The sequence below is a fragment of the Cervus elaphus genome, chromosome 22 (assembly GCF_910594005.1).
Source record: "Cervus elaphus chromosome 22, mCerEla1.1, whole genome shotgun sequence".
Lineage (NCBI taxonomy): Eukaryota > Metazoa > Chordata > Mammalia > Artiodactyla > Cervidae > Cervus > Cervus elaphus.
This window is the reverse complement of record NC_057836.1, coordinates 44,339,334-44,359,659: the sequence shown is the minus strand read 5'-3', so window position 1 is coordinate 44,359,659 and position 20,326 is coordinate 44,339,334. Positions and strand designations below refer to the sequence as shown.

The 20,326-nt window shown below is 46.2% G+C and overlaps 2 protein-coding genes and 1 pseudogene across 7 annotated transcripts in view; 2 read left to right on the top strand and 1 right to left on the bottom strand.

The window, feature by feature from the left end:
• The window catches only part of LOC122680076 (apolipoprotein L3-like), a 214,078-nt gene that overhangs the window by 112,706 nt on the left and 81,046 nt on the right, over positions 1-20,326 (top strand). The gene's annotated exons all lie outside the window — the stretch shown is intronic.
• On the bottom strand, positions 975-18,908 carry LOC122680075 (apolipoprotein L3-like). Of its 6 annotated transcripts, XM_043880964.1 has the most exons (6): positions 18,782-18,869; positions 18,313-18,392; positions 13,566-13,668; positions 10,513-10,620; positions 4,998-5,118; positions 975-2,645 (listed from the first exon to the last, which is right to left on the bottom strand). In XM_043880964.1, exons 4-6 carry the CDS (start codon positions 10,541-10,543, stop codon positions 1,757-1,759), a joined length of 1,041 nt encoding a protein of 346 aa, XP_043736899.1. In that variant the 5' UTR covers positions 10,544-10,620; positions 13,566-13,668; positions 18,313-18,392; positions 18,782-18,869; the 3' UTR covers positions 975-1,756. The 6 variants fall into 6 exon arrangements, with proteins under 6 accessions (XP_043736899.1, XP_043736897.1, XP_043736900.1 ...); XM_043880962.1 differs by lacking the exon at positions 13,566-13,668; XM_043880965.1 differs by lacking the exons at positions 18,313-18,392; positions 18,782-18,869 and adding an exon at positions 17,147-17,822.
• Positions 5,511-8,230, top strand: LOC122680645 (annotated as a pseudogene).

Sequence of the window (20,326 nt, the reverse complement as noted above, 5' to 3'; positions counted from 1 at the left end):
CAGTTCAGTCACTGGGTCGTGTCCGACTCTTCGCGACCCCATGGACCACAGCACACCAGGCCTCCCTGTCCATCATCAACTCCTGAAGTCTACTCAAAGTCATCTCCACTGAGTCAGTGATGCCATCCAACCATCTCATCCTGTGTGTATGCTAATCAAAACTACCATAAGGGATCATCCCCTTACCAATCAGATGGGCCATCAAGTAAAAGTCTACAGACAATCAATATTGGAGATGATGTGGAGAAAAGGCAAGCCTCCTACACAGTTGCTGGGAAAGTAAATTGGTGTGGCTGTTATGGAAAACGGTAAAGAAGTTCCTTAAAAACTAAAATTAGAGGTATCATGTGATCCAGCAATCCCACTTCAGGGCATATGTTTGGAAAAGAAAAAGTTCCCATTTGAAAAGATACATGCACCCCATGTTCATAAAAGTACTATTTACAATAGCCAAAACTTGGAAGTAACCTAAATGTCTGTCACCAGATGAAGGGATAAAGACAATGTGGTACATACAAACAATGGAATATTACTCAGCCCTAAAAAGCATGAAATAATGCCTTTTGTAGTAACATGTATAGATCTAGAGGTGATCATACTAAGTGAAGTAAGTCAGGCAGAAAAGACAGACATATAATATCACTTATATGGAGAATCTAAGAAATCGTCTAGGTGTTCCCTGGCGGTCTAGTGGTTAGAATTTGGTGGTTTTGCTGCTATGGCCACATTTATCCCACACGGGGGATCTCAGATCCCACAAACTGCTTGGCATGGCCAAAAGAAAGAGTACAAATGAACTTATGAACAAACCAAAACAGACTCATAGTCATAGAAAACATAACTTGTTGTTACTAAAGAGAGAGAGGGGTAAACTAGGAGTATGGGATTAACAGATGCACACTACCATACATAAAATAGATTAAAAAAACAAGGACTTTATGTATAGCACAGGGAATAATATTCAGTATCTTATAATAATCTGTAATGAAAAAATAAAAAAGAATGTAGATATATACAGAGATTATGTATAACTGAATCACTTCAATGTATACCTGAACTAACAGAATATTGTAAATCAACTCTACTTCAATTAAAGAAACAAGCAGACAAAAGAAGTCACACCCTAATTGAGATAAAATGCTGGAATCAAAGGTGAGTGATTGGAGCAGTAGGGCTCCAGGCCACCGCCAGGAGGAGACTCTTCTTGCTGGGGGGTCAAACCCTGGGAAGGGCAATAGAGCAGCCCCTGCTGCTTCTCCTGGATCCCAACAATCCTACCTCTCTATCTCCCATTTTCAACCCTTTTGTATTTCTTGTCTCTTGTTGCTAGTTCCCCTGCCTCTCCTTTTATTCTGCCCCCAGTGACTTCTTTAGTTCAACGTAACTGGTGTCTGATGGGAAGGGAGTTGGGGGAGAATGGATACATGTGTGTGTATGGCTGAGTCCCTTCACTGTCCACCTGAAACTATCTCACCACTGTTAATCGCCTGTTCCTCAATACAAAACAAAAGGTTCATAGTATGAAAAAAATAAGAGGTTTCTCCCTCGGCCCCCACCCATTCTCTAGTCCCCCTTCCTCCCTTATTCTGGGCTCCTCCTCTCTCCCCATCTATCACCTACATTCACCCCTCCCCTCCCGAGCTCAGCTGCAGAAATGCCAGTTTCCTAACCCTCAGCTCCAACAATTTTGTCTCACTCTCCTTTTTCCCCTAACAAGGTACCTCCGCACCTTGACCCTGAATGTGTCCCTGGACCCTCAGTGCTCTGGGGGTGGTGGAGTTGGGTCCTCTTGCAGATGCTTATAGATCTGGGTAAGCTCCTCCAGCTTCCTCTCCAGCTCCCTGGCCTGCTGCCGCAGGTTTTCAGCTGATGCTGTCTTTGCGCCATTGTGCAGGTGCATTGACTCCTTCACCAAGAAGCCCACATCCACCAGGAGGAAGACACCTGCAGTGGCCGCACCCACGATTCGGGCTCCTTTGGTAACTGCCGAAGCTGTGCCTTTGAAAGCTACCTCTACCTGCTGGATGGCTGGGGCTGAGATTCTCCCAGGGCTCACGAGGATGTTTGCATTAGCTGCAGAGTCAGGGTTGGCTTCGCCTGTCTCCATGGCATGGATATTTCTTTCCAGGTGTTTCTCGGCTTTTGCCAATTTCTCTGTTGTGACAACAACGTGGGGGTTGCTCTTGAGTACCTCTAGGAGCACCTTCCATTTCTTGACAGCAATTGACATCAATTGACTGGCTTTCTTTTCTGCTGATGACCTATTTACATGTTCCACGATGCTGGTGGACACAGCAGTCACAGCAGTTGTTGCTCCCAGCCCTATCCCAGTGGCTGAGAGCGCCATACTGGCCCCGGCTGTCACGGGTGCCAGAGCCAGGCCAAGGATGGTCAGGGCGCCAGATAAAGCGCCGGTGCTGTGGGTCACCACATTGGAGATGGTACAGTCCCTGTGGACTTTGTCTACATTGTCTGCAAGCTCCTGGAGCTTGCTTATGAGCTCCACCAGCTGCTGAGTCACCCGAGGAAACTTTCTCAGAAACCTCCTCCTGTCCAGCTGCTCTTTTGGGAGCGTTTCTTGGTCCTTCCCAGCCAAGTCTCCTTTCAATTCATTCAGATATTCATGTAGTGCATTCATGTCTTCCCTGTAACAGTGAAGGTCAAGGGCTTAGAAAGGCAGTTTGCTGGTCTGTAAAATAGGTTCAAAAATGTCTATTCTGCATAAATACAGAGATAGTACTATAAATCGATTAGAAGAGAAATTTACAAAAGTAAAATTTCCTCTTTCAACATTAAACACAGATTTTTTACCTTTTAGATGCTCCATAAACTTCTTCAATCCTCTAACAGATAAACAAAAGTCACCTTAGGATACTCGTAACTTAAGAGAGATATTGCATGGAATTCCCTGGTGGTCCAGACGTTATAACTCTGCACTCTCACTGCCTCGGGCATGACTCAGTCCCTGGTCAGGGAACAAGGATCCCACAAGCCATGTGGCCCAGCCAAAAAAAAAAAAAAAAAAGGTATTTGGTAAATACCTCTCAGAGGCAGGGCAACACCAGCACTTCGAAAGAGTTGGTGAGTGGGAACTCCACAGAGAAACGAAGAGAAACGAAGAGAATGTAGAAAACCTGCATTCAAGGGCCTCAGTGTGTGGTGAGGAGTCAACCTGATCTTTGCTCTTGGCTACTGGGAAGTGGTCCCTAAGCCCCTAGAATATTCTGGCTGGTACCAGTGTCCTTGTCTGCCTGGGCCTTTTGGCCACTGTTCAGTAGGACAAGGAGACATGTGATGGGGCCTCTGGAGGAGCTGGACTCTAGGACATTCGTATGACCTCTGGGAGGGGCTGGAGACAACAAGTCAGGGTAATTTGTCTTTAAACGGGTGAGTGTCCCTGGCAGGCAGTGTTCCCTGTGCCCTGCCACTCACCGAGCTCCAGAACAGTAATGAATCCTGGCGACAATCGAAGCTTCGGGTGTGAAATCCGCCCAGACTCTGCCCTGTGGCTGATGGAAACCCACAGGCTTCCTGTAATAGACTGGGATCATGATGGCTCTCAGTGAGTCCTGTCTGTTCTATAGGGAATTCTCAAACCTGAGGGGGGTTTTGAGGATCCCCTAAATACGCCATTGGTTCAAATGAAAGCATAGTCCTGGGCACTGTGCCCTCACCCTTTGCAGATTGGCTGTCTCTATGACTTAGAATTTGTAGAAGAAAAAAAAAAAGCCCAAGGTCAGAACTAGGAGGCACCTTAATAGTCCTTAAGTCTGCCATCTGCTGTCTTCTAAGGCTTGTGTCCTTGGCCTTCCCAGCAGAAGGTCCCTGAGTCCATCCACTGCCCCAGCTGCCTGGAGATCACACAATCACAGCCACTCATTGTGACCCTGGAGGGCCCCCTGAGCCACATGGCCTTCCCACTGTCAGGGTAGCTCCACGTAGATTAGAAGAGGGTCCCAGATGGAGGGAGAAGCCAGGTCCCAGGCAGGGTGTGCAGACACAGTCACCCAGGGCCCTCTAGCCCAGCATGAGGGGATCCCATCAGGGAGGGAAGAAATGTTCCCCCTCCCACTCAGGGGACCTCTGCTAGGGTCACAGCCTCTTCAGTTTTGTGTCCTTGGGGCCCACTCTCCTCACTCTAGTCCTGGTCCTGCTGCCCAAGGCTGCCTATTAGTCCTCCAACCTGGACCCTCTGCTCCACCGTGACCCCTGGGTCTGACTCTGGTCCAGGCCTTCCTGAGCCCTTTGGATGAGATGATTGCACTTGCTTCCCTACCTCTGACCCTGCAGTTCACTCTGAGGCCATCACCATAGCCCATCAGATTGAATTACTATTCCCACTGGACACATGAAATCTGAAACTGTAACACATAAGCCCAGAATCCAGGAGCTGGACAAGGCGAGATCCAGGATCCCATCAGCTCCACCCAGTTCCTCTCCAGCCTCTCTGCTTTGTGGGCCAGCAGGATCCTGCAAGGTTGGTACCATTTTTAAGGGGACTAGAAAGGCTTTATCTAGGTATAAGCCCGAGTAATACAAATGATGGCGTCAGGATTTTCTGACTTGCCCCAAAGGAAATTCTGCTTGGTTCTCATCACCAGAAAGAAAATTCTTTCCCAAAAGCTTTTTAAATGTTAATATTGATTGAATACCTACTCTGTATCAGTCATTATGGGAAGATCGTTGCATGCAAGATCTCAGTATCCTCACAGTAAAACTAAACAGATGATGATGTGAAGGCAGAGAATAGCTCAATAATTTGTCCAAGGTCACATAACCTGCCCCTTCCTTACAGGTTTCATCTTTTCTCAACCTGAGGTTGTTCACTGCCAGCAAATGACATGGAGGAAACATTCCTCATGAGATACTGAGAAGGAACATCCTACCTCTACCATAGGGTCCTGCTTGGAGGGGGTGTGCCTGCTAGAAGAAACCTATTCTGGTGCCGCGGGGTGTGGGTGACCTTCCTGATACACCAATACACCTATAGAGCTTACCTGGACAAACCAGCCTTCGCCTCAATTTTCCTCAGGAATTCAGTCAGCAAGAGAAGCAGTTCCTCCCTGCTCAGTATGTCCCAGAGACACTCAGTGACTTCCTCAAAGAAGATCTCAATATCTAGATGAAAGGAAAGGGAATAAGGTTAGAAGAATTTGTGAAGAGAAAAAGGGAAAGTGTTAGTTGCTCAGGCCTATTTGACTCTTTGTGACCCTGTGGCCCGAAGCTCGCCTGGCTCCTCTGCCCATGGGGTTCTCCAGGCAAGAATACTGGAGTGAGTAGCCATTCCCTCTTCCAGGGAATCTTCCCAACCTAAGGATAAAATCCAGATCTCCCACATTGCTGGCAGATTCTTTACTGTCTGAGTCACTGGGAAAGCGAAGAAGATTTTGTGGTGGATCATAAATGGTATTGGGTAGCTTTTTTTTTTTTTTTAACCCTGTGTAACCTGGGGGAGGGCTCAGAGATTTTGACAATCCACTCTAGAACAGGTATCTAGATGACCATGGTGACAGAAGTTGAAGAAAGCTATTTGAGTTTTTTAATTTCATGGGTCCAAAGTGCTGAAGCTCCAGTTGAATGTTGCTGTAGCAATTCTGAAAGACCACCAGGTTCTAACAAAGTCAAGCATGTGGTGTAAACCCAGTGGACGTATATATTCTCTCTGGCACTCACAGTATAAAACCACTTCTACCTTTTACTCTTAGCTGAGATGTGGCTGGGATAGTAGAAGCTGCTGGAGAGAATGTATCTGCTTTCAAGAAAGGTGACATTCACTACAAGGATGATCTCTGGGGGTTACGCCGAGTACGCCCTGGGAGCCCATCACACTGTTCACATGCTTCCCAAAAAAACTGGACTTCAAACAAGGAGCTGCCATCAGCATCTCATGTTTTACTGCTTATCGAGTCTGCTCCACAGTGCCCGTGTGAAAGCTGGAGAAAGTGTTCTGGGGCTAGTGGAGGAGCTGGAAGAGCAGCAGGCCAAATGGTTAGAGCTTATGGCTTAAAGATTCTGGACACAGCTACTACTGAGGAAGGACAAAAGATTTTTTTGCAAAATGGAGCTGACGAAGTGTTTAATCACAAAGATGCTAATTATATTGATAAAACTAAGAAATCTGTTGGTGAAAAAAGAGTTGATGTGATTATTGAAATGTTTGCTAATGTCAAACTTAGCAAAGATTTAAATTTTTTGTCACATGGAGGACAAGTAATAATTGTTGGCTGCAGAGGTGCTATTGAAATAAACCCACAGGATCCATGACAAAAGAATCTAGCATAAAAGGAGTAGCTCTCCCTTCATCCTCCAAGGAGGAATTTCAGCAATTTGCAGCAGCCCTCCAAGCTGGAATGAATTCTTTAGTTGAGACCAGTAATACGTGCCCGGTATTCACTGGAGAAGGTGGCCCAAGCTCATGAAGATATCATTCATAGCTTTGGGGCTACAGGAAAAATGATTCTTCTCTTAAAATCATTAATCCTTCCATTGATTTCCTGTGTAATTAAGAGGTTTCTTACCTTAGTTTTATGTAGACTGCATTTGCTCTGCTTAGCAATCATTTCATTCAGTGAGTTTCTTCTATTTAAGAAAATATTTATCTTAGGATTCATAGGCATTGGAGTGCAGTTTATTTTATAGCTGGGAATATTCTTTATGCCTTCTACCTACCTCTCATCAAGGAATAGTGTGAAATAGGATGTTAGTGGTCACTTGTCATTGGAGGACATTACAGAAATTCCTAACCAATGCTCATCATTAATTCCATACCTTTGACCAAAACATGCTAATTCAAAATAGGACTGCTTGATTCCCAAGGCTAGTTCTCTTTACAAAGGTTCTTTAGTCTCTGATTAACCCAGAACTATACTGGACTCTGACGATTCTCTGAACTAAATGAGACCCCTTTTCTAAACTAATCTCATCTACATCTACCAATCTCTCAGAAGGACAAGATAAACCGTGTCCAGAGAAATCTGTTAGTTTTCCCAATATTCCCCAATGTTTTATGCTATTCACTAGGTTAATCATTGACTACCAAGAATCCATGTACTCTCTGAGGACATCAGCCTTATCTCTGGTATCATATGATACTAGGTGCATAGTTGGGCTTCCCAGGAGGCACTAGTGGTACAGAATCTGCCTGCCAGTGCAGGAGATGTAGGAGATGTGGGTTTGATCCCTGGGTCAGGAAGATCCCCTAAAGAAGGGCATGGCAACCCACTCCAGTATTCATGCCTGGAGAATCCCATGGACAGAGGAGCTTGGCGGGCTACATACAGTACCTAAGGTTGCAAAGAGTCATACATGATGAAGTGACTTAGCACATCAGGTGCATAGTTTCCAAATATATATATTTTGATTGATTCAACTTGTTTCTGGCTGCATGAAGGTTTTTAAGTTACAAATGGTTGTTCAAGCTCCTCCAAGTGCCACAGCCTTCTCCAACTATTGCTTGGGGCCTCCTGGATCCAAGATCCTCAATATGAGGGTAAGCAGAACATGCTGCCTCAACAATTTAGGGTCTGTGTCCTTGGCCATCTCGAAGCAGTCTGAACAGAATTGCCACTCCTTTCCCTAGTAGCCATATTCTCCTAAATGAAAAGGGGGGAAATAAAGGATAACAGTCAGGGAGGCAGGACAGGGGTCCCCAAGTGGGAGGAGGAAGTAAACTGCTAGTGGCAGACCTTTTCCCCCCCCTTATCTCCATGAGATTAAAAGGTTCCTTGTAATCCTGTGTTGCCATGACGACACCTGGTGCCCCCTGAACTTAACTTTTTCTCAAACCTTGAGCTAACCAACGTGTATTTCTCATGGAAATGTTTTTCTTAAGCTGTGTTAATGAAACTATTCATTTGCTTGGAAATCTGCCTTTCTTCAAGATTCATGTCAATTGTTTTATGGCCAGAGGTGAGTCCCCTTGTGCCATTCTCTCTTACAATGCATGTTCTGGGAGAGGAGCCTGGTGCAACACTCTCTGTCTGAGGCATTTCTTTTATCCGATTAGCAGCTTGCTATCGGCTATATAACGCCTTGCTAAAAACTAGCAAGGGGGCACTCTTTCTGTTCCCTTCTGAAGTCTATCTTGGAAGCTTTCTCTACCTCATTTACACTTTAATAAAACTCTACTACAAAAAAGCTCTGAGTGATCCAGCCTTGTCTGTGGCTCCAGATTGAAGTCTTCTCCTTGGAGGCCAAGGATACCAGATTCGCTCACAGCTCATGGAAGTAACCTTTCAGAATTGTATCTATGTGTGACGGGGATCATATATTTTTATTTAAATTAATAAACAAAGTTTATGCCTTAAGAATGATCTGCTTTTGTTATCATAATATGATAACTGTAACAAATAGAGCAAAAATTTTTTTTTAAATGCTCTTTAGTATAAATTGTTAAAATTCATCTTCCTGAGGAGTGATCACCTGGGCACTGTTGGTAGAGTCACCTGGGTCGTGGATGGACCTGCTTTTCCCACCCTCAGCCTCCAATTCATATGTTGAAGTTTTAACCTCCAGTGACTGTATTTGAAGATTGGCCTTTAAAGAGACAACTGAGGTAAAATGAAGTCATAAGTGTGAGGCCCTAATCCAAAAAGATTGTTGTCTTTATTACAAAAGAAGATACCAGATTCTCTCTCTTCCTGCCCTCTCCTCCAGAGGAAAGGTCATGTGAGGACACAGTTAGAGGGCAGTTAGAAATTGCAAGCCAGGTGGAGAGGTCTCACCAGAAACCACCACTACCTTGATGATCTTGGACTTCCAAACCTCCAGAATCATGATCTAATCCCAAGATTTAGATGTCTCCAGGAATCTACAATTTTAATTTTTAGAAAGAGAACGAGGGCTTTCTAGGTGGTACAGTGGTAAAGAATTGCCCTGTCAATGCAGGAGACACAGGAGTTGTGGGTTCAATCCCTGGGTTGGGAAGATCCCCTGGAATAGGAGATGACAACCCACTCCCAGAATTCTTGCCTGGAAAATCCCAAGAACAGAGGAGCCTGGCGGGCTACAGTCCATGAGGTCACACAGAATTGAACACAAATGAACAGATGAGCACATGCACACACACAAAGCGAGAGAATACAGGGCTTGTGTGTTTGTGAGTTACCACTTCTAGCAGAGACTGGCAGCACCCTGCAAATGAATGCTTTCGTGTTTTGGCAGTGAAACAAAAGAATATTCACATTAAATGGGATAAAGAATGTAATGAAAATAATTAACGTTGGATCAGTACAGGGCAAGATCACTGATCAAATGAGTTACCAAAATCCCTGTGTGATTTCAGGGATCTAGAGGTTATGGAACTGAAGGTAAGACGTAGGCAACTAGGATATATATGTATATATACGGGGTGGGGCGGGGGCTGGGACACGATGTAAGATGTGTTTCCTGGTACATGAACACACAGAGGCATTATTCTTGCTTCACAGAAGAAGAAAGTGAGACAGGAGAAGGGACAAGCCAAGGCCAGTGAGCAGGAAGCTCAGAGGTGGAACCCAAGGTCAAGTGTCAGACACTTCATGGACATGACTTTGAATCCTCCTTATTTTAAACTCCTGTGATTTTTTCATTCTGCGACTAGGGATTTTTCCAACTAAGTTTTGGTGGTGAGTATGCTGCAGCTGGAGGAGAGCTTGGCAACCCACTCCAATATCCTTCCCTAGAGAATTCCATGGACGGAGGGGCCTGGTGGGCTGCAGTCCTGGGGGTCACAAAGCGTCTAGAATGACTGCGCAGCTAAGCAGAGGCTGCAGCAGCACACCGCAGCACACACAGAAGGAGAAGTCCAGTGCTGATCGCGTGAACTTATAAAACATTGTAAACCAATGTGACCTCATCCTAAAAAAGGGTTTAGGACCACCCACCGCTGAGTAAGACTGCTATGTGAGAGGATCCTAATCAGAGACACTCAGGATGGCCAGGGGAGGGGATCAGCCAGGTGGAGGAGGGGTGGAGCCAGATGTGATCCTGTGAACAACCCGGTCACCCTTCCCCTCCAGGTGGGAGATGGCACAGGCAGAACGGGGTTCAGTTCACTGTCCGCGGACTCTTGCAGAGCGGCTGGGTGGGCGGCAGGGTGAGAGCTGAAGGAATGGTGTCTGTGGTGATGCCCCAGGGTCTGGGAGCAGGAGGAGGCTGGGCCAGGGAGAGGGCAGGAGGAGCTCCAGGGACCCTGGGGGACCTCCCTTGCTGCCCCATTTGGCCTTGGGGACACTCTCTGCTGTCCCCCTCCCCATGAGCTGTCCTGGCCTCACTTCTGAGTCACTTGCTAGAGGGCAGTGGGGGAGGAAGAGAGCACCTAGCAAGTGGATCCCCAAGGAGAGGACTGGGAAAGAGGCTCTGTGGACACACCCCTGTTGGGGGAACTCCACGTGGCCCCTCTGGGGGTCTCCAGGATGCTTATCCATCCCCTTCTTCGTTCTTGATTCCTGTGTATGTTAACTCTGCCTGGAGGAACCACCCTCAATTCTGGGTCACATGTAGAAACTGGCCAGAAAAGAGGCAGCTGCCTACCTAGGCGGTCTCCGAGGTTTTCTGAGCTCATGATGGCAGCAGCAGGGTCTCAGAGATCTCCCGTCAGCTCCTTGTTTCCGTCAGGCTGGAAAGAGGTGTGACCTCACCCTTGGGGAAGAGAAAACAGAATGTGGGCCCGATCACGAGTGAGCAGTGGCTTCAAGGAGCAGTGAGGATTGAGGTCTCTGGTGAGTTCCCCTGGGACGGCCACCAGTGCCAGCGGGGACTTAACCCAGCGTGGCTCTCTGTCTCCTGGGCTCTGTAGGTCACTAGTTAAGGAAAGTTACTCATCTCCGTCCAACTTCCTCCGAGTCATAGTCCTGTTATCCTGTTGGGGTACAAGGAGAAGACCGTCCTCTTCACAGTCCTCTGTGAAGTTATAGGAGTAATAAAGCCAGAGACAGAAGAATAGATAGGAAGGAATACTCTAGAAATTACATGAGGTTGGAGCAACTCTGTTACTAACTGGTAATAGGTGATGTTGATCCAGTGTCTATGACGTGCAGGCTCCTGAAACTAATTTAACTTTAGGTCAGCCCAGTTTTTCACACTGGTGCCAGAGCCTGGACTTGAACCCAAGTCTTTCTGATCCACATCCCAGGTTTGTGATGATTATACTCTACTCCATTTAATATATGAAAATAATTACTTGTGGATATATGTTTATTGGTAAATGACTCTCTCATTCTAAAATGATGTCTTGCTCCCCAGGCTCGAGTCAGCCTTGACAAAGTTCCTGGTGGTGCTACTCTGACAGCCCAGGTCTTCCTTGCTTCTGCAAGAGCCTTTATCTCACAAGGGCCAGAGTCCCACCAGCCCCACCCCACTTCCTGTATCCCTGCCCTTCCTGGCTGAGGACCCTGAATGGTGCCCTGTCCTCTCTGCTTTCTTCCCTTGACTATTGGACTTTAGGTTGTCTCTAATACCTTGTATAAATAATAAAGAACATTCTCCTTGTATTAAACTTGACTCACATTTGAGACTGTTTCCTTAAGCTATTTCTGGAAGTACAATTACTAAATCACAAGGCATCAATACCTAAAACATTTTCATACCTAGAGCCACACTGTTATGCAAACACACTGTCATAATTTATGTTTGCACTCATAATATATGAGGGTGTCCATCCTTTCAGACTTTCCCATTCTCAGTGGTCTTTAAAAAAAAAAAAAAAGCTCAGGTCTTTATATATAAAAAATTTATTTTGGTTCTGCATGTGATTATCTTGCCATGGGAGAAGAAGAAGGAAAGCAGGTGTTGATTACATTTAGCTACTGTTTTCAGAAGGCAAAAGAGCCTTTGTCAACTCTTCCTTCTGAGACCTGACTGAAATGATAGTAAAGGTATTTACAGGTATAATAACAGCCGCGGATAAGAGTGACTTGTGTTTGTGGTCATCGCTCTGCATTGGTATTGGCTCTGAAACTTTACATATGATAACTTGTATGTTACTCCATTTGATATGTGTACATTGTATCCCCATCTACAGATAAGGAAGCTGAAGTACAGAAGTTATATGATTTGGCCAAGGTCAGACGTCTTGCCCCTGGTAGACTGGATTCCTCCCCACTCACTGGGCTCAAGAACCATAGCCTGCCTCTCATCCCTCTGCTGCTAATAAAGACAAGCATGGGGGCAACAGGAGACCAGAGAGTTCAACAAATGTTTGAAGACTCACTGGATGGAGAAGTGATAGCTGAATAAAGAGGAGTGCAGTAGAGGGAGAGAAACAGGGAGCGTGTTCACTGGAGAGAAGACTGGTCTGCTGGGCAGAGCCCCAGAGAGGGAGCAAGATGAGAGGGAGGCGGAGGGGAGAGCAGGGGACAAGCTCACCAACCCCACATCCCATCCCATATTCACAGCAGCCTTCACTCTTTGCCAGCCTTTTCAGAAAGTTACTTGAAGTTGAGGTGCAGGGAAAAACAATAGGTGGTGTGTTTGTGTAATTATGGAGGAAGATAAAGGATACACACAAGAGAGATAGACGTGGGATCCAGGAGTCAGGAACACCAAGCCAGCCAGAAGGGAATGCAAAGATTGCAACTGGACACACATCAGACTGAGAGAGAAACCAGTCCACAATGGGATAAAAAGTCCAGAGTCTGTGGGGACAGAGGACGCGGTATCATATGAGGCACAGTTGGAAAGAAATGGAGGAAATGTTGAAGATAAACAGAGCAAGGGGTGAAAATGAAGCCAATTAGAAACATCAGGAAAAACTAAAGTTCTGCCGAGAAGCACGAGCAGCTATTTGGTACAATTTAGCTCTAAAAAGAAGGCAATGGCAACCCATTCCACAACTCTTGCCTGGAAAATCCCATGGACAGAGGAGCCTGGTAGGCTAAGGTCCATGGGGGTCTCGAAAATTCAGACACGACTGAGCGACTTCACTTTCACTTTTCACTTTCATGCATTGGAGAAGGAAATGGCAACCCACTCCAGTGTTCTTGTCTGGAGAATCCCAGGGATGAGGGAGCCTGGTGGGCTGCTGTCTATGGGGTAGCACACAGTCGGACACGACTGAAGTGACTTAGCAGCAGCAGCAGCTCTAAAAAAAATGTATTAAAATGTCACAAATATATAAACTCTCTTGTTTGATTTTTTTTTAATCTAAGGTAAATTAATGTATGTCCAAGTCATGGTTTTCCCATTCTGATTATTTTGGATGCTGTTTTAAAACTGAAGTATTGTTGATATATATATATATATATATATATATATAATATTTAACAATTCAGTTAATGAATATAAAAATTAAAATACGTTTCTAGAACTTGGGAGCCAAAACTCTGAAGGGAAAAGTTGTTTACAAAGCTAGGAGTAAAGAAATAGTAGCTCCAGTTGAGAGTGTAACAAATAAGTATGTAAATAAAATGTTTACAAGTGCAAAGCTTCCTAATAGAGCATATAAAACTAGAGAAATAATGATATAAGCAGAAGATGGGGAAAGGTATAAGAAAAGTGTAAAAATAAATGAAATCTTTATTTTTCCTAGTAAGAAATAAATAAATAATATACAAATTTTTAAGTTAACAAAATGAAAAAAGCAATACCTAATACTGATTAGCTATTGTCGTTGATGACACCCCACTATGCACCAGGCACTTTTCCAATTGCTTCATATGAATTCACTTACTTTTAGTTCTCACAACAATCCTATAAGAAAGGAAACTGAAGGTCAGAGAGGTTAAGTAATTTACTCAAACCACTCAGCTAGTGCTGAGTCAGAGTCCAAATCCAGATTCCTGTCTCCTGAGCCCATTGTCACACGATTCCACCTCCCAATGTAGTAATATCATTTGTGTGTATTAGCCACTCACTGTGTCTGACTCTTTGTGACCCCTTAGACTGTAGCCCACCTGGCTCCTCTGTCTATGGAATTCACCAGGCAAGAATACTGGAGTGTGTTTCCATTTCCTTCTCCAAATATAATTTAAAGACATTGATTAACTATCTAAAGAAATAGCTGGATTTAGAAATGGCAGAAGAACCAGAAAAGAGATTAAATTGCCAACATCCATTAGATCATTGAAAAAGCCAGAGAGTTCTAGAAAAACATCTACTCCTGCTGTATTGACTATACCAAAGCTGTTGACTGTATGGATCACAACAAAGTGAAAAATTCTTCAAAGATGGGAATACCACCCGGCCTGCCTCCTGAGAAATCTGTATGCAGGTCAGGAAGCAACAGTTAGAACTGGACATGAAAAAATAGACTGTTTCCAAATTGGAAAGAGTGCATCAAGGCTGTATATTGTCATCCTGCTTATTTAACTTATATGCAGAGTACATCATGAGAAATGCTGGGCTGGATGAAGCACAAGCTGGAATCAAGATTGCCAGGAGAAATATCAAGAACCTTAGGTATGCAGATGACACCTCCCTTATGGCCGAAAGTGAAGAAGAACTCAAGAGCCTCTTGATGAAAGTGAAAGAGGAGAGTGAAAAAGTTGGCTTAAAACTCAACATTCAGAAAACTAAGATCATGGCATCTGGTCCCATCACTTCATGGCAAATTGATGGGCAATTAATTGATGGGAAACAGTGACAGACTTTATTTTGTTGGGCTCCAAAATCACTGCAGATGGTGATTGCAGCCATGAACTTAAAAGATGCTTGCCCATTGGAAGAAAAGTTATGACCAACCTAGACAGCATATTTAAAAGCAAAGACATTTCTTTGCCAACAAAGCTATGATTTTTCCATTAGTCATGTATGGATGTGAGAGTTGGACTATAAAGAAAGGTGAGCTTTGAAGAATTGATGCTTTTGAACTGTGGTGTTCGAGAAGACTCTTGAGAGTCCTTTGGACTGCAAGGAGATCCAACCAGTCCATCCTAAAGGAAATCAGCCCTGGGTGTTTATTGGAAGGACTGATGTTGAAGCTGAACCTCCAATACTTTGGCCACCTGATGAAAAGAACTGACTCGTTGGAAAAGACCCTGATGCTGGGAAAGATTGAAGTCAGGAGGAGAAGGGGACAACAGAGGATGGGATGGTTGGATGGTATCATCAACTCAATGGACGTGAGTTTGAGTAAACTCTGGGAGTTGGTGATGGACAGGGAGGCCTGGCGTGCTGCAGTCCATAGGGTCGCAAAGAGTTGGACACGACTGAGCAACTGAACTGAACTGAAAGAAATAGCTTTCCCTTGGGAAGGAATGAGTAGACCTCTCTGTACAGATTGATTTTTTTAAACCATATGCACTTAGGATTTTTGGTTGTTTTAACTCTAAGACAGCTACTAGTGAAGTTGCTCAGCTGTGTCCGACTCTTTGTGATCCCATGGACTATAACTTACCAGGTTCCTCCATCCATGGAATTTTCCAGCCAAGAGTACTGGAGTGGGTTGCCATTTCCTTCTTCAGGGAATCTTCCCCACCCAGGGATTGAACCCAGGTCTCCCACATTACTTGCAGATGCTTTCCTGTCTGAGCGACCAGGGAAGCCCTAAGACAGCAGAAGTCACTTTATAGTATTCAGTAACCCATAAGAATGGAGTGGTTTCTAGCACCACCACCTTAAAGATGATGGAAGCAGTTGAATTAAGTGCCAATAAGAAATAAGTGTGACTCTTGCTGTGACAACTGTCAGTGTAGGAGGCATGTTCATGTTGATGAAACCAAGTTCTCTAAAAATTAGGCATGAAAACAGGGTCAAACCAGAATAATGAGAGTGAACTGTGACCTTAAACAGATATTGTCCAGCAGCATCTTGCCCACCCACATATGCACCCATGGGCTTCTGTCCATCAAAGGAAGGAAGACCCCTTGCAGGGGAGGTGAATCCCACAGGCTGGCTTCTCTACTCCTGTAGAAGCAAAGATGCTCTTGAAGATGTTCAGAGAGGTGGTCAGAAGGGGCACCCACATATAACAGTAAAAATAATAATAATAATAAAAGGTAATGTTACTATAAATATATTTCATCGGGTCTTGATGTGTCTGTGAAAGGCCATGAGTTCATAATATCATCAAATGAGGGGACTTTAGATAAAGTGTGGCCAAAAAGGGAGACATAAAGTTTAAAAACTGCACTAGTGGTAATGCAGGAGATGAAAAATGCAAGAGATGTGGGTTCAGTGCCTGAGTCGGGAAGATTCCCTGGAGAAGGAAATGGCAACCCACTCAAGTATTCTTGCCTAGGAAATCCTATGGAGAGGAGCCTGGTGGGCTACAGTTCATGGGGCTACAGAGTTGGACAGGACTGAGCTGGTATCTTTCTTTCTTTTCTTTTCATGATGTAAAGAAGAGTAAGTATAATAGGAAATATTTTGTTATGAAACAAATTTAATAAGAAGAGCAGTCTTGAAGTCTGAGGGGATATTCCATTCTGTTTATTCACATGAATGTTTATAAAGGATTGAGAAAGAAAGAACCCCTGACATCCCAAAGCTGGCCTGGTGTCACAACAGGGTGATGTTCTTTTCCTCTTGGATGTAAAGGCTCTCACAGAACTTCAGCCTCACACAGGGCCACCCCGAGAGCAGGAGTGAAGAAGAGAGCAAACACCCATCACTGCACCCTCACCAAGGAAACACCCCTCCCTTGGATGAAAAGCATGACTGCTCCTTCTCTACCAATTGCAACTTTCTCCTCACTCTGGTCCCCAACTCCACAGATGGAGTTACTGAGACTCACACTGGTAGACCTGACCCCTGTTCTCGGCAGCACCCAATCTAGAGTTGCCCTGTATCTTTAGAGCCTCCCCCAAATCCCCTCCCCTAAGCCCCATCCTAGAGTCTATCTTTCTAGCACCTCTCTGTGATGCCCAGGGTTGTCCCTCAGGAAGAGTAACCATCAGCTTGTCCACTAGCGTGTGTGCCTGGTGGCAGAGGCTAGAGGCACCGACCTTGTGGATGGGAGAGTATTCACAGAGGAGGCCTGCCTCCAAGCAGGTGGGAGAGGAGAGCTGGCTGCTCCCCTGCCTCCTTCTCTGCCTCAAAGCTGCAGGACCCCAGGAGCCAGGGCAGCCAATTGAAATCATGAAACATGAGAAGGAAAATTCAAGCCAGAAAGAAGAGGAGGGCTCCAGCAGAAGGGCCAGCTCTTGGATGAGGCCAAAGAATTGCAAATACATCATGACCCTTGACTTATCCTTCTGTCCTTCCCTCCCATTCTTGTCCTGATCCTGACCTTTGTCTTGGGACACAGCTGGGTGTGGATGTTGGGTGGTGCTTCCTTCTGCTGGGTTTCTATTGCAAGTGTCTTCCTCTTTTAGCCTCCAGGTCACTTCCTGGAAAGGCTGTTTCTGGGAAAAGGGAGGACTGTGGGGAAGCCTGTCCCTGCCCAACCACATGGCCAGACAGAGAGCCCTCCCCTCCCCGTGGGTAGACAGAGATTCTGCCAAACATCTCCCTCCAAGTGGTACAGCACATACTCTATGGGCAGGGATAGGAGGGGTAAAGGCAGGGTCAGATTCAGAGCCCTTAGCCCATCACCAGGCCCTCCTGATGCTCCTACTCCTGTCTTTCTCACCCTCCTGACTCCACAGGGCCTGGTCCAGGGGCCTGGAGGACTCCCAGCTCCCTGGACTCTGATTCCCCCCAGCCTCCAGGCCTTCGCTCGGTTGCTCCTCCCCCTGCAATGCCTTCCCCACCTGCCTCACCAGGTGAAATGTTACCTGTAATTAGCGTTCCCACTCCAAAGCCTCCTCCCCCTGCTGCCTCCCCCAGTTCCTCTCCAGACCCCTCTGGAATCTTGCACTTTCCTGGTTGCAGGTCTATTTGTGTGGAGTTTCTTCAGCTCCCAGCACTGGGCAGGTGCCCTGTCTCTTCTCTGCTGCTCCTCCTGCTCCAGGGCCTCCAGGGCCTCCAGGGCTCCCTCCGCCCTCCCGGGCACAGCCTGGCTAGAATACGAGGTGTGGGACCTGTTACTGGGACATGAAGCAACCAGCTTCGTGAAAACACAGCACCACACTTCTTTTACCTGTGGTGGAGTACTTAGATTTGTTTTCCTTGTCTGTCTTGATAAAAGTTCTTCCTTATTGACAGTGTCATCACATTCCTGAGTGTTTCCATCTATGGGAATCCCGCACTTTCCAGATCACCCTCTGCCAGTAAACTGCAATGTGAGACCTACATTGTCTATGCTCTGTGTCATCTTGGTTTAGGAAAGCTTTTGTAGGAACACAGACACACCTGTCTCCACATCCAGGCTCTGCCCCTGCTTAACCTGTGCCTTGGGCCATGACCTCACCTCCCTGAGGTTCCATTTCCCTTCTGTACTGACAATCACCTTTTGCTCAGACAGTCATCCTGAGGATGGGGAGATGGGTGGGGGTCCTGCCCACCCCTGCTTACCTAGGAGTCTTCCTCTGGCTGAGCGTGAACAAGATCCAGTTGTTCTCAGCTCTGCAGATGTAACTGCCTTCTGTGTGTCTCTGCAATAAACCACACACACTTTCTGGTCCCAGGCATATTCCAAAAACCTAAAGGGAAAGCGAAACCCTCACTTCTGAGTGGCTCAAGTTAACAACACCCTGCCCCCACCAGGCCCCACCCAGAACTATTCCCGCCCTCCTGCTGCCCTCTTAGAGAAACAAGCCAAGCCCTGACATCCCACGTCATTCTGACACAGCCCACCCTGCCTTGGCTCCTTGAAGGTGACCTGCCACCAACACCGTGAGTCCCTTGGCCAACCACTGCCCCACCCCATGGCCGTCCTTCCAACCCCTCAGCCCTCCCCACCACCCGCTCACCAGCCTGTCTGCTTTATTCACCCTCATGCCACCAGCACATGGCACAGTTCCAGTTCACACCAGCTCCTCACCGCATACTGGTCATACTGCTGCTGCTGAGGGTCACATCACCATGCCTTCTAGGGCTTGTTCATGCAGGTCCTTCTGCCAGGGACACCTGCTGCATCGAACCTGGAGAAATCATACTCACCCTGTAAAGCCAAAGTCTGGCATCACCTCCTCTGAAAAGCCCTCCAGGACCTCCCCTGCAGAGTCCCCTGTCCTTGCTCTGCTCCCTTGGTACCTGGGAGAGGGGCCTAAGGCCACCCCTCAGCCACTCTCTTCATGCCTGCTCCCACTCTTTTGATCAAGTCCCTCAGACTGAGCCCTGCTGACAAGGGCAACACTAGTGCCTTCAGGTCTAGCAACTTGCCTGAGGAGGCCAGCCTTGGTGGTCAAGGCCATTTGGATGGATGCCAAGTTTGTGGGAAGGGCTGAGAGCATGTTACTCTTCTCTACCCTGGCTTATTTCTACTTGACCATAGATCTATTTCTCTCCAAATGGAGGACTTTTACAGGAAGGCTAGTGACCTTGCAACTCAGAAAAGTTGCAACCGAAAACCAGTGTTATTTCCTGTTTGGTTCCTGATCAAAAAGCCGAAGTGTATGGAGGGCTGAGAGAGCACAGACCGTGTGCAGGCTCCATTTCTCAGATAAAGAAGCAAGGAAAGTTCTCACAACCTGAGAGTCATGCAGCTAGACTCCTGGGGGACCTAAGTGGTGCTACCATAAGTCCTGGTGGACTGCCGGTGCCCAAACAGAAGGGACAGCAGAGGGCCTGGACCTTCCCTGGAGGCCCGCCCGCTCTTCCATCAGGGCTGTTTCATCCCAGAAAATGCCCCAGTCATCATGGTCACCTCCTCTCAGCTTTTGAGGGAGAGACAGAGGAGTGATGGGTGTTATCCCATGAGGACCACACACTACAGTTCGGTCTTACAATCACCCTGGAAATTAGGCCAGGAATCTGATTTGATTTTGCTGATTAGGCAGCCAAGGGGAGGGGTGAGGTGGGGGCTTTCTTCCCACAACTCAGGGAAAGAGCCAAGATTCAAACCAAGGTTGTCATTTGCCTATTGTAAACTCCACTCCTTGTTTAAAGTTACTTTTTGTTTTTCATCCTTTTTCTTTCCAGTAAACTCTCTCTTACTGATTCTTCTCTCTTACACTTTCATGAGTTTATCTTTTTTACTTCCCTGTCTAGGGAAGTTTTACTTTCCATAAAACCACTGCCAGATGCAGAACTCAGCTAATCTACATGCTGTGTCCAGTTGTTATGAAGTTCCTCTGTGAGAATGCAGAATGGATGCTGGACATTCGTGGGCTCAGTAAAACAAGCTCATGGGAGTGCAACCATGGGAGCTGCAGACTCAAATCAAAGTGAGGATTCAGCAAGACTTCAATCCAGGGACATGAGCTGAGACCACAACTTTTGGAGACCCTAAAGATTCAGTGACTATGAAATTGGGCTCTGCTTGACCACAGCATCCCATGAGAAGTCCCCCAGGATGGCTACAGAAACCCGCTTGCCTGTCATTGTCCCCTTTTATAGGATCAGTGGGAGTGGGTAGGGAGCTTCA